This window comes from Apus apus, chromosome 12 (assembly GCF_020740795.1).
Source record: "Apus apus isolate bApuApu2 chromosome 12, bApuApu2.pri.cur, whole genome shotgun sequence".
Lineage (NCBI taxonomy): Eukaryota > Metazoa > Chordata > Aves > Apodiformes > Apodidae > Apus > Apus apus.
The window spans coordinates 20,678,741-20,692,766 of record NC_067293.1 but is presented as its reverse complement, the minus strand read 5'-3'; the positions used below and the strand labels follow the sequence as shown (position 1 = coordinate 20,692,766).

At 49.8% G+C, this 14,026-nt stretch overlaps 1 protein-coding gene across 1 annotated transcript; it reads right to left on the bottom strand.

The window, feature by feature from the left end:
* Positions 1–11,362: 11,362 nt before the first annotated feature.
* FSIP2 (fibrous sheath interacting protein 2) lies at positions 11,363–12,293 on the bottom strand. The gene is made up of 3 exons (XM_051630336.1): positions 12,106–12,293; positions 11,842–11,979; positions 11,363–11,622 (listed from the first exon to the last, which is right to left on the bottom strand). Exons 1-3 carry the CDS (start codon positions 12,178–12,180, stop codon positions 11,431–11,433), a joined length of 405 nt encoding a protein of 134 aa, XP_051486296.1. The 5' UTR covers positions 12,181–12,293; the 3' UTR covers positions 11,363–11,430.
* Between the last annotated feature and the right edge of the window lie 1,733 nt (positions 12,294–14,026).

The following is a 14,026-nucleotide window of genomic DNA, read 5'->3' as shown; positions in this document are numbered from 1 at the left end:
GGGATGAGCTGTGAGACATGGCTCTGGCTCAGCAGCCTCTGTCAAGCCTGCCTGGTGAAACAGATAGGAGTGAATAAATCTAAGAGCAGAACTAAGCAGGATCTGCCTTGATTTATTTCTCTCTTCTGTGCCTTGCTTTCTATTTCTTCTGTGCCACAACCACCTGAATCCAGACAGTTTTTTATGGGTAGACATCAGTGGACCAGGGTTGCTCCATGAATCAGAGGGAGCTGAAAACCATTTTCAGAAGCAATCTCCTGGACCTATTTTTTTTCTTCTCCCTAATTAAAAGTAGTGTCTAGCCACATTTCTGCATGTAACTTGTCTAAGACATGTTGCCAAGCCCCAGAAGTGAGGCCAGGCCAGGGCAACCCAGTATTCTCAGCTGCGTCCTGCAAGAAAATGTAACAGAAAAATGTCACCATTTTTAAGTCTTCCTTTCTAGGGAGATTCTGATTGGTCCCTATATTGAACAGCTCTAAAGAGCCCATGTTCTTGAAAATTACAGCTCTTAACTCTACTTTGTCCTCCTACAAAGTGGTTTGGGGCAGGAAATACAAATATTTTATGCTGCTAAAATGAGAGGAAGGATCAGAAGGTTATCAGCTACATTCAGAAACTGCCCAGGCTGTTCCTTTATGCCTTGGACAAGGATACTTGGAGAGCATAATTTTCTAATATTACATCCCGCCTGAGGGAAAGATTGGTCCCCTTCTGAAAAGAAAAGGAACCTAAAGTTTTGAGCAGCAGCACCTGTGTTTACCTCAGCATCTTTGTGTCTCAGCATTGTCACAAGTGGGGCACACATGCAGATGGGAAGGGAAGGCTGGCACTGGAGGAGGCACTCCTGACCCGCTCATTAAACAGCACACACAAAGTGTAGGGATTTGATAACACCAGGAAAACTGGCTATTAGAGTCATAGGGATGAAGCTGCAAAACAGCCACATATGGGCAAAAATAAGTTCAGCACCAGTGCCTGGAGCTCACACAGCTCTGTTCCTCAGCACAGATGCAGTGAAAGGTTTGAGCTGCTTTCACATGGCAGCAAATTGGGGGCATTTACTGCATGAACCACAATAACTGCCTCCCATTACCCAGTTTATGGGGTGAACTTCTGCACGCTCATTCCAATTCATCTGCTGGGCACATTGGGAGTGTTCAGTGGCTCATGATTCTCCAGATCTGTGAATGCAACCAGCTGGGGATGTCTCTGTCCTTTTATAGCTGCTAAACTAATGCATGAAAAGAGCCACGATACTCACTAGTGTGGAGTCATAAATTGTTTCTCAAAACACCTCTGGAAACAGGGCATGGCAAATTGCTTTATAGAACATTTTTTATAACAGTGCTGGAGAAGATGCTATTTAAATGCAATCTCCCACTAACACAGGAAAAGGAGAAGGGAGTACATAAAACAAATAATTGACACCTCATGGATTAAGTCAGTTCTGTGCATGGAAGGACATCAGGGAAGTAAATAGTGGGATAGAAGCAGCCTAGCATTGTAAACCTTAATGTCCTCTTTCAGGAAAGATCAAGATTATATTAAACTGAATGCCAACTGATTTCAATTGGGTTTGAATTGATTTCTGGGAACTAGTGCTGGTGAAAATTTCCAACAATAGAGCTGACTTGGAGATGGGAATTTCTTTTCTGAAATTACTTTAAAAGATATCTGTATTATAAAGTGGAAAGAAAACTGCTGTCTTCTAAGGATGGAGAAATCTTTTCTTAGGTTGTCTTACAAATAATAAAAGAGACATTGCATTTTTTTATTTCTTTACATTTTTTATTGAGGCTTCTCAACTTTCCTGGTGCCCAGGCTCTTGGGAGGGAAGCAGAGGCAGTGATTTGGGAGGTCAAGCCAGGGTTTCTGTCATGCTGCTTAGCCTAGAAGCTCTGGCAGATCCAGCTTCAGGACAGTGAGATGGAAACCTGTAAGCCCTCAAAAATGCAGATGCTGAACTGGTTTGTTACAGGGGACTCTGTGCTCCCGACCAGCTTACCCCAACAGAAAATATGGCAGTTTTCCATTAGGATTTCATCCAATCTGCATGTTCTTGTCATGCATTTCAGTCTTGAAGAACTGACCTTTTCCACTGAAGACACAGCCTGCTGGAAATTTCCCAGCTAGCTCTGTAGTTTGCACAGTCTGTACAGGACAAGCAGCAGTAAGGAGCTCCCTCACTGAGCTCCTCCCCTGTCACTTGACTTCACCACGGCCACTGGAGTTTGCTGTGGACTGAGTGGTGTGGACACTTGTCTAATGGGCCCCAGATCTTCTGTCATATTTTACATAGACAACAAACATCAGAAAACAGTGACTTCTGAACCTGACTGAGTCCTGTGGATGTAGCAAAGGTGAAGCATGAACTGTTGAGTACATACAAGGTGTGTAAATACATGTTCCTTAATAAGGTCCATCCTTTCAAACAAAGGTTGGTTATTAAGGAATTATGTTATTTTCTCAATAGATAAACCAACAACACACACATTTAATGCTCTCTCTTGTTAATATCACATCTTCTAACAGGCAAAATCCTGACAGCTTATTATCAAACTCACAACCCCTTTGGCTTAGTAAAAACAAGTTAAATAAGAGAGATCAGAGATGTCTTCCTAGGAGAACAGCTCACCCTTTGAGAAAATCCTTTTTAAAATTCCTGAACCATTTACAGGACATGTATTAGTAAGTTGCCCATTTGCTCTGTACCTTCTATCATATCTAATAACTCTTCTTCCTTTGGCTAACACTGTACCCACAGCCCTCCTGTCACACAGCATCACCAGGTTCGTGGCATGGCCAAGCATTAGCATTGCAAATACCTTGGAAAACCCAGTCTCATTTCACTGGAGTCTTATAAGATTTGCCACACAAATCCATATTACTGCACATTCAACATGTTAATTCCCTCTAAGGCTAATTGTTCTTCCTCTGTTCCTGGGAACAATATGCCCAGACTTATGTTAAACATGAAGCAGAACACACTTATTTAACTCTTGTGCCCAGTGTCCTACCATTTTTTTATCTTGGATAGAAATTAACAGACATACAGTTAGATCATGAGCAGAGCACATCTACGTGAGGCAGCAACTCTCTTGCAGCAGAGACATGGCCAACTGGGTTGTGGCACATGTCCCTGACAGATACTGCCCTTCCTCAGGCTGGCTCTGGCTGGAATTTCATGGAAATGTAGCAACCTCCTCAGTTCCCTGCCCAGTACTGAGCCAGATGGAGTATGATCACAGAAGGGATTAAAGTATCAGCTTTTCTTTTCTTATGGCCATGACTTCTCATTCTCCCTCTGTAAATAAGGCTTCTCCTTGTCCTGGGCAGGTGGCTTCCCCCTTCTCCTGGGATGCCTGGCATGGAAGACTAAGAGGACTGGTCCTTGACCACTCAGCATCTATGACTGGAATTGACCTTCCAGTTCAGTACTGGGATAAGAAAGGAGCATCAAGGATGCTGACATTAGTTTAACACGGTCTAATTCTATCTGGGCTGTGAAGAAACAGAGCTCCTTTAAGTGTACCTTGCGTACCCACTCTATGAAGTCAAAGTTTTCACAAGAGATCTGTTGGTCCTGCTGACAGCCTGCCAGTAGGGTGGGCACTAATTCCTACTGGAAAGGTTATAGTATCTCTGTATGTTCAGCAGCTGTTGGGATAACATGGCTAACAGGTCAACGCAACCCAGAAAGAGAGCTCCCCACGCACTTTCAAAGCCCAAATCTGCTGCATGTCTGCCCTTTTGCTAAATAAATGCAGTTAATGAGCATACAAAGGATCAGAGGGTGTCTCTTTGCAATGCTACTCTGGGAATCAGTGGTCCAGACCCTTGATGTGATAGAAAAACTTTCAGCTGCCTTTTTGCTGCTGGAGAAGGGCAGCTGAGTATGTCCCCAGCTCCCAGGTAAAGCAAAGAGAGGAGAAAGAGGAGGGGGGGAAGAGATGGAAAAAAAAGATCTGTGTTGCCACTACTAGGTGATAATATACCTGGAAACCTGCCCTGTCATGACATGAAGGACTCGAGACAGTGATTTTTTGAGGAGTGGGCTCCTAAAGCCCACTAGCATGACAACAATGTCATTTTGGCACCCAGTTGTGATGCAGCCTCCTGGTACCTGTCCAGAGGCAGCTGTAATGACAAAGTACAACTTGGTTTGTTTCCATGGATGCTCAATTAAATCCACCCTTTACAATAAATGACCTGGAGTAGGTATTTGAACCCTGCTGGTGCCAGCTCCTTTGAGGCATCCTGGCTGTCCCCATGTGGTGCTCCTGTCCTTGCAGCCTGGAGAGGTGCCCATCACTGCTGGGTTTCTGCACAGCCTGAGGGGTTTAGGGTTGCAGGCAGAGAGAGGAGCTGTGAGGATACAGGGGGGAAATGTGGCTGAGGGAGAGGGTGCTCTTGCAGCCTGGGTCAGCCAGAAACACCTGTGGAGAAGAGAGGAGCCTGCTGCTCATGGGGGAGATAAAGCCCCAGGTGGGAGAGGTGATTTAAGCTACAGAACAAGAACAAACTAGTTAATTATACATTTTAGTTGCAAATCAGGAGATTCCTTGATATATGATAAGGGAAGCTCTGTAACAGCCTCCCCTGGGGAGCAAGACAGAAGCCACTGCTTTTAAGACAGAGTTTAATGAGCTGGTGAGATGGGAGTCAGAGAGAAAAGGAGTTAGCAACAGGGGAGGCTCCTTCAATCTCTCTCTTATGGCATTCCTATCTCTTGTGAGGGACCAGCCCTCAGGACTTGCACTTGGGGGAAGTGGTGTTGAAATCCTATTGTAACCCCTTGTTTGCACCCCAAAAGTCTTGCCTGAGAGGGATGGAGCAAAGGATGATTGCATGTGGCCTAAGGCCTGCATGTAGAATGACTGAAAAAACTAGTTGGAGGGGGCAGGTCCACTCCAGCTGCTCAGTCTTCCTTCTAGTTTCAGTTAAATCTAATATTCAAATACAGACCTTGAGAGTCATTTCACCTTAACCTGACCAAGGGTTATGGGATGATTGAGCATTTCCTTGGACTGTGACATTTTAATCACTCTCCCTGGAAGGGCCAGGTCTGAGACAAAGGTTGGATCCAGCCACACCTGGGCTCCTCTCCAAGAAGTTTAGAAAACAGGGAGGCCCAATCTGAATCAACCTGGGTTGCCCTACCTGGCTCATGACACCTCTACCCTTTCCCTTGATGCTCCAGTAATGGGCTTTCTTCATTAAGTTATCATGTAATTAATTAACATGATAACAATGAAAGCGGGTGCACTTCTCTGACTGCACCCCCCACACTCTGCTGGAGTGTGCTGGAGCACACCCTGGAGAGGTAATGGATTTCCATGTCTGGATTCCATGTTGGAACTACATTTCTGGTAAACAAAGGAAAAGAATATTTGAGTTGATCTCAGGATCTCAGCAGCTCTTTAGGCTGTGAAGTAATTGTGCTGAGGGAAAGCAAGTTGGAAGGACTGTGCACGGGGAGGGAAGACTCAAGGGGAGATGGGAAGATTGATGTAGCTGCAAATGGACATGTGCAGCATGCACCACGTCAGGGAAAACTCCACTTTACAAACATCATACACCATTTTTGTGTATTTTCTGGGCTACTGTGGCTGTCACTGTACTGCTACAGCTGTCCATACCTTGGACTTCAGAGGCTGATGAGAAGCAGGGATCCAGGAGGCACCAGCCCAGCTGAGGGGCAGCTGCAGCTGGGGAGGGGGCAGTGTGATGCCTGCAATACTGAGCTCCCTGTTAGAGGGATCATGAAATCACACAAACTGCTTCTTGCCAAGCAGGCAGAAGGTGCAGCACCAACACAAGTGCATGCTGCAGAGACACATCAGCTTCCTGGTACCATTTGGTATGCCCCGGGCTTCAAGAGGACTGTAAAACACAACAAAAATAACCTGCTTTTATTTTGCCTTGGGCCAGTTTTAGGCTGAATGCCTGATCCAAGGCCCCTTTCTGTTCCCTTAAATAGAGCTGCATTGGGAAAAAACATCGCGTTGGATTGCCTCACCAGCCACTTGTATTTGCTGTTAAATCTCTGGGAGAAGTGCTCCCTCCTATCTCACCCAGGCTAGAATCCCTGCATAGAAAAATGGCTTTCTCCTGCACATTTGTTATGTGCAGCTGTGTGAAACTCTCAGCCTGTTCAATTAAAGAGCCCGTTTTCCATTAACTGTCTCCTTAGACAAATGTGAAGTGTATTTAATGTTCACTCAGGATGAAGCCAATGTGTTGTTTCTCCTGGTGTTTTACACTTTCTTCTTAGTAGGGATTTGTCATCTCTGACTGTTCAAATACCTTGAAGTTCCCCAGCATTTACCATCAGGAAAAGGTAACAAGTGTGGTGTCAAAGAATGAGTGCCAGATGAGTCTGGGAAAATGGATTGCTTTAACAGATGTTACCGAGGCCTTTTTGCACCCTGCCTGAAGGTGAGCGACCACCTCATCCATCCCACTCACTCTGGCTGAGCAGCAGCACACCACCCAAGCTTCAACAGACCTTTTCTCCCCTCCTTCTGTTAGGCAAAATGCTGGATGAGAGCCCCCACCTTTCCTGATGGGCTGAGAAGAGGCAACTTAGAAAGGGGAAAATAAGTAACGGATCTTCTAAATGAGCTTGATGTTTCTATTAACATGCCCTCATGGCTATCAGAATTGTCACGGACCAAACAGAAAACCCAATCATGACTTTTTAATTTCAATCTGAGGGAAGAGTTTTGTTCCCCTATCCATGGACTGGATGCTCTCTCAGTTCTCGAGTAGTGGATCCATGGACCTCTGCCCCAAACCTTAACTGCTGAATCGGTAGTTGGCAAAACCTGAAGTGGCCCTTTCTGCTTCTCTGTCAGCGGGTCTGTGTTCCACAACTTGACAAAGACCCAGTCTCCAGGCTGGAAATGGTTTGCAGGTGTGTCGAGTTCCAAGGCTCCACTTGAGGTCACATATTTCTGGAGCTCCTGTAAAGTATTCCCCAGAGATAGTAAAGCAGTTTTAGCATTCAGTTCTCCCATGACACGTGTGGCACATGGTACGTGTGGAGCCTGGTACCCTTGTCTATACAACAAATCCTATGGATTCAAATTACTCTTTCCATGGGGCTGGATTCTAATCCAGCAAGGCTAAGGGTAGGGCCTGTACCCAAGTCATAGGTGCTTGTTGACAACGTTTCTCAAGGTGCCATTTCAGGGTGTAATTGATTTGCTACACTTGACCACTGCATGGCTGTCTGTAAGGGGTGTGGAATTCCCAGACTATGGAAAAAGCTTTGCTCAGCTGTTTCACAATTCCAACCAGAAAGTGAGGCCCGTTACATCCCCAAAGATACACCAAATCACAGGTTCTTTTAGCGTAGTTTTAACTGTCTTTCTTGCCTTGTTGGTGAGACAGAGGAAAGCTTTAGGCCAACCCGTAAAAGTATCGACTAAAACCAAAATAAAGCGACTGATACCGCCCCTTTTCTAGGAAGTTCACTGACATCTGTTTGCCAGTAATCTCCAGGAGAGTTTCCCCCTTCTTGCCCCCTGTGCCAGGTCATTCCTCGGTCACAAACGGGAACTGCTCAGCTGACACACGTGCTGGGAAAATGCCAAGAAATAGGACAGCTTGTCTTGGATGAAGGAGGCACAAGCATGTGGGGACAAACTTTATTGCAAGCACAACACTGTCAAGTCGATGTTTGCTACGTTTTAAGGAGGGCTGCTGTGGCCATCAGACTGGGGCTGTGTGGCAGTGCTGGAGGAGCAGTACCTTCACAGACTTCTCCTGCAGATGGGAGGCAGGCAATTGGAGAGATGGCCAGAGAGCTGGTAGCCACTGTGTTGGACAGCCTGGGGAAGTATTTGGCATCCAGCACGTTCCCAGCATCTGACGCGGGGCTGGGAGCCAGGCAGAAGGAGCCAGAGGAGCCAGCCAAGCAGGAAAATCCAGGGAAGGCAAATGGGGGCAAGCTGAACCAGCAGCTTCAGACAGGGCATCTTCCCAGGCTTCCCTTGACAAACTCATCAGAGAAGTTGTGGAGAATGTTTCCTGCGCCTTGCACTCCTTTTTAGCCTCTCAGCTGGAATGGGACTCAAGCTGCGTCACTTACTGTGAAATCCTGGAGCTTCCCAGAGGAAGTCTCTCCAGCAGACAGGTGCAGCCATCCCAGATGCCTTTCTCCAGGCAGGTCAGGCAAGAAGGAAAAGGATTCCCCAGAACATCTGAAGAGCAGGGCTGGGAAGCAAGCCAGGGAGTCAAGCTGCCTGTGTTATGCCCACAGCCAAGTGCAGGCGCTGCCCATGTCTCGCAGCTGAGGCCCAGGGATGCCAGGGAGAGCCTCCCAAGTGCTGTCAGCAGGGTTCAGCAGCGCCCTGCAGCACGGACTGGCCAGGCCAGAACCTTTCTCCCAGAGATTCCTGGAGCAGCAGGAGCAAAGTCTGAGGCAGAAAGGCAGCCAAAGGCAACAGCAGCCTTGGACCAGGGTTCGCCTCTCAGGACCATGGCAAGACAGATTGTAGAGTACACATTAAAGCGGATCTGTCAGCCTGGGCCTCCACTGACCCCCAAAGAGCCTTCAGGAAGGCCTGTCCCAAAGAGCACCCACCCCATGGAACAGGCAGGAGAGACGGGACACTGAGGCCAGCCTCCTCTCCATGTGCTCAGGGTTTTCCAGGCAGCCTGTCCCTCTGGCGGCTCCAAAGCCCCCTGCCCAGGCAGAAGCACAGCGCAGGGTGCTGCTGCCTTGAGCTTCTCCACGGCCAGCCCAGCAGCCCCTTTTAGAAAAGAGGGTGTGAGCTGGGGGGGCTGGGACGATGTGCCAGGGAGGCCTGTGTGGCAAGAGAGGCATGGAAGACCTCGGCAGCACGTTCCAAGTAGGTTCCAAGGAGCCTTCACGCTCTCCTACACATCCTGCACCGGAGTCTTAGCCACCTCTTCAAGCTGGGCCTCTCTTGCCCAGTATTAACCAAACTCTGACCTCAAATAGTTAACTGCCCTAGAAACATTACACGTGGGGAGCTGGGGCAGCTTTCCTCCGAGGTGGCCGCAGGGTGTGGGCTGCTTTTTGTAGCTGTGGGGTGGCCAGAGACTGCAGGTGTGGGTTCCTGACTGCAGACGTGGCTTCCTGCCTGACTCAGGTGTCTGTTCCTGGCTCCCCGCTGGTGTCCGTTAGCCCAGCTCCAACTCTGCTCTCCCAACCAGCTCCAACTCTCCTGCCCTGGCCCTGGCACCACCGCGGCCCCTTGAGCGCCTCCTGCCAGCATTTTGCTGCCTCAGGAGAGGGAAGGCCCGGGGAGGTGGGATCTGCCACCGCTCCCCTGTGGGGAAGATACTGCTGTCCCTCTCCACCTGCTGCCCGTCTGGCGATGGCACAGGAGGGCACTGGGGCTGGGGCAGGCAGGAGGGAAGGACGCCTTCAGCCGAGGAGTGAGCGGGGCTGGCTGTGGAGGGGTGTGGGGGAGCTCTGGGGATCCGGAAGGGCTGGATGAAGGAGGCACAAGCATGTGGGGACAAAACTCTTTATTGCAAGCACAACTGTGCCAAGACGATGTTTGCTGCCCAGTGGAGCTGCCCAGGGGTTCCGCACCTCTCCTGCCACATGCCAATCCAGGCCATCGTCCCAGCCCCCCCAGCTCACACCCTCTTTTCTGACAGGGGCTGCTGGGGCTGGACCAGGACAAGCTTCACGGGCAGCACCCTATGCCGTGCTCCTGCCTGGGCAGGGGGCTTCGGAGCCGCCAGAGGGACAGCCTGCCTGGAGAACCGGGGGCCCGTGGAGCTCGGAAAGGTGTCTTCAGCAGCACAGCTCTCCTGCCCATCCCGTGCTGGGGCTGCTCTTGGGACAGGCCTTCCTGAAGGGGCAAGAGGGGCTCAGTCTGCTGTTCAAAGGCAGATTTGGATGTACATGCAGCAACCAGGTCTGGCTTCTTCTTGGAGTCAGCATCACAACTGACCCCTCTGGGCAGCTCAGCACCTTCCCGTCCCATCTCTGGTTTCTGGGAGCTCTTGCTGCTCTTGGGTGCAGGTGGGCAAGATGGTTTCTGAGGCTTCAGCTCCTTCTTTCCCAGGCAAGAAGTGCCATCAGCTTTCAGCACTTTGGGGGCAGCCTTCCCGTGGGCCAGGTGTTGCTGAAGCCTTCCCTGCAAGGTGACAGCAGGTTGTGGCTCCCTGGGGCCTGCCCAGGCGCTCAGGGCCCTGCGTGCCGAGGCTGCAGGCACAGCCCGGCCAGCGCTCTGCTGCAGCCAGGCCACGGGGCAGAAGAGAAGGGCTTCCCGCAGGACTGGGCCTGCTTGCCCAGCACCTTCCTGCCCGCTGTGCCCAGCCCAGCCCCCTGCGCTAGCTCAGCTCCCAGCCGGCTTCTCCTGGCCCCGCCACAAGGCCCAGCCCCACCTCTTCTGCACTGACCCCTCCCCGAGACGCAGCCGGTGCAGCCCCAGTCCTCGGCCCCGTGCCACTGGCAGCTGCCGTCAACACCCCGCTTTGCCCACCTCCTCTCACCAGAATGAAACAAAAATTTGGAGCTTCCAAACCCCCTTGCTTTCTAACACTCCTCACCCAAGTACGAGCCTGGGCGCAGCTGGCTAAGGATTCCCAGATGAAGACCCAATAACAACAAACAAGCTGTTATTGAGCAGGCGTTCTTTGCTGCAGCGCTGGCCAGCACTGGGGATTCTCCACCATTAGAGCCCTGACCAGTTAGTGAAACACCCCAACTAATATACACCAAAAACACGCATATTCAGTTCCATGTCAATGAGTTCCCAGAACTCTTGTACATAGTCATTTTATTTCCTGGAATTAGCTATCTTTGTAATTATGCATGCTTGAGAGTCTCCTGGGGGTCTTTGTTGATTCTAGTCCTTTGTGGTCTTTCTCCTGTCCTGGTCCTGTCTCCAGTCTCCCACTGGTAGATTGCCCAGGTGGGTCAGAATCAACACAAGTGTTGTCTGTAGGCGCCACAGGTTTTTAGAAGACTTGATGTTATTGCAACCTGCAGGATGCTTGGCCTAATTGACTGAGAGTTTCACAAAGCACATTGTTTTAAAAGTAACCCGTTCAGCTATCTTAGTACAGCAAATTAATTACTTACGTAATTTTTTATTATGCTATATTTCTATTGAATCTCCTAACGAGTATCCTATGACTATCAGGGGCATATTCTCCGCCTCCTGCTTCTGCGTGGTTAGGTACTGCCTGTACTCATTGAACTGCTTCCACTGCAGACCACCTGTGGGGAGACAAGGGGAGAATCACCCCAGCCCTGCCAAGCCAGCCATGCAGGCTGCCTTCCTGACACAGCCCTGACCCGGCAGGAGGCAGGGAGGGAGAGAAGCAGGGTGGAAGGGAGGGATGGGGAGAGGGAGCAAGTGTGTGTGGAGGAGCTGTTCCTCCATACACACTCCCTCTCTCTGTACTCAGGGAATCCTGTTCATGAGGAGTCCTTTATATCAGCCCCACAGCCTCCAAACCTACTTTACCATCGCGGGTGACAAATCCCTCTCTCTTCAGCCTCTGCAGGTTGTCTTTGCGGCTGTGGTCCCCCTGCAGATAGGGGTCATGCAGGCTGTTGTGCTCCGTGCCCAACCGCCGGCTGTAGGGATCTCCCAGATCGAAACAGCCGGTGGGCTGGTGAAGCTGGAAGAGAGACATTCCAGAGTGTGAAGGGGCAGTGAGAGCAGCAGGGAGCAGAGCAGCAGAGAGCAGCGCAGCAGGGAGCCAGGAGCTCCCCTCCACTGCCCAGCCCTGCCCCACTAAAGGGCTGCAGCTCTCGCTGGAGAGCAGCTGGTCACAAGGACTCCTCTGAGGAAACTCCGTCACAGAAAGAGCTTTTCCACCCCTTGCTGCTTCCTTTACCTTTTCCCGCAGCTTTGCCCTGTGGAACACAGCCCTGGAGCCGGGCGGTACAGGGACCTTGACCCCAAGGGGCAGCTTCAGCAGCTCCCTTGGGTCCATCAGCCCAGCAGCTCCTTGTCCTGCTGCTGCCTTCTGTGCCTGGCCAAGGAAGAGAGAGACACTCGAGGCGCCAGCTCCTCAGCCTCCTGCCCGACAGGGCAGGTCCCACAGCAGCCCCCGCCATGTCTCAGGCTCCCCGGCTGAGCCCTCTCCCTCCCTGCTCACCTCTCTCCTCTGTCCTGCTCCACTGCCTGGGTCACCCTTGGGGACACCAGCTCGTCTTCCTGCACAATGCTCCATGGCTCCTTCCCAGAGCTCTGGCACAGCTGCGATCCTGCGCTAGCACCTCTGTCTCCAGAGGCAGCTGCTGCGGACAGCACAGCTGGGCTCCAGCCTGGGCCTTTATATAGACATGGCTGGTGGCCCCATCCTCACGTTGCCATGGAGCTTCATTGTGACATCACAGTGTCCTTGTTGTGATGTCGCCAGGCTTCTGTGGGGAACTGGGGATGTTGGGGGGGGGGGGGGGGGGAAGGCGTGCACCTGGAGGCCTCTCTTGGACAGGCCTGTGGTTCTTCTCATTAACATGCGTGAGAATCAGAGTCTTCATGCTGATGGTACCTTGCCTCATGTTAATCTAATAAATTATAAAGTAGCTTCTCAGACTTTTTTTCCCTTGTTTTTTTTGCTTGTTTCTTCAGCATGGATTTTCATGAACCAGGTAGCTGAGAAAACTGAGGCAGATTCTCACCTCTATGAAAACACCCGGAATGGAAGCCTCACTTACCGCCTTTCAGCAAGTTTAGTACTGGCCCCTAAATGGTGCAAGGCGAGGGAGAGAGGAGCATGTCCTTGAGAGTGTCCTTGGCAGTACTGGGAAGGGGAGATTTAGTCTTGATCACTTCACTTTTTCTCCAAAGAGGCATTCCTATCTGTTTTCGGGGAGAGTAGGGGCCCACCTGGCACACTTCACCGCGTGGCTCTTTGGAGCGAGTTCATTGGCAGCTTGATATTGTTGGCTTTCCCCTTAATATCAACAGACTTATTAACACTGAGGTTTAACATTGGCTTACTTATTATGGACAGAACCCTAAAAATATTCTTTAACTTGGATTTTTGTGAAAAACTTTTACACAAGTTAGTAAACAACATTTGTCTCTTCACAATACTCATATGGCATACCATATGTTCTTGAATAGTCAGTAAGTGCCCGGGCTAGATCTGCCCGTGTGTAACACTTTGCCCCAGATGAGGTTCGAATTCTTTCTTTAATGTCAATGGCTATGCCTTTAAATGACTCAGGTAGCCCACGAATCAGAATATTCATACAGTCTGGATTAATTCTGATATTAAGAGGACTTTTTTCATGAGGGACCAGCTCATGATTATATACCAATTGAATAGCAGCTGCTTTGTGAATATTGTCCAACAGTCTGTACAAGTCATCTTTCAGTACACGGGTTCACCCCATGAAAGGGGGTCTATAAAGCCCACGTTGTAGGCAACCCTCTGTGTAATTGTCGCTGGGTATCTAGGATCTCCTGTTGTTAACAGTATTTCTGATCCCCAGTATCCTGAGGCTTCTTCCTCAGTCAGCATGATGTTGTCTCCCCCTGGAGCAAATACTCGAGTGACATACTCCATATGTTTCAGAAGGGAGGTGGTTATATTGCCTTTAATTGTGCTATCTCTATTGGGGTGTACATTGTTTCCTTATATACCACATTTTTCTGTCTGACTTCACCCTCACCATGGTATTAAATATCTGTGTGCATGACTGGGCAAAGACGTTTATGCTTTATTTTGTGCCTTTCCCCTTCCTCTTCTGAACTATCAGTATTATAGCAGAAAGAGTAGCCAGGTAATTAAATTTCTTTTGTAATTTGTCCATTATTTTATTGATCAGTCTTGTTATTTCACATGTAAGTGATTCCAAACCTCCCTCTGCCTTACTATGCACAAGAGCAGAGGGGTGTCGTGTTCTTTGTGTTGGTAAACTGGCTGGTACTTGTCCCTCCGGTCTAGTGGGTGTAGCCTTGTAAGTGGGTGTGGCCTGAAATCTGGAGGCCACCGCCTCCTGGGGAGGTGTTGGAGGAGTTGTGGGAGGAGGTGCTGCCCTGGTGGGAGGAGATAAGGGTGGTGCTTG

Excerpts from the sequence above, each read along its gene's own strand:
- FSIP2 (XM_051630336.1), bottom strand. The coding sequence starts at position 12,180 with ATGGAGCATTGTGCAGGAAGACGAGCTGGTGTCCCCAAGGGTGACCCA. Across the intron at positions 11,980-12,105 it reads GAGCAGGACAGAGGAGAGAG|GCACAGAAGGCAGCAGCAGG; the intron begins GTGAGCAGGGAG and ends TTCCTTGGCCAG. Across the intron at positions 11,623-11,841 it reads GGGCAAAGCTGCGGGAAAAG|CTTCACCAGCCCACCGGCTG; the intron begins GTAAAGGAAGCA and ends TCTCTCTTCCAG.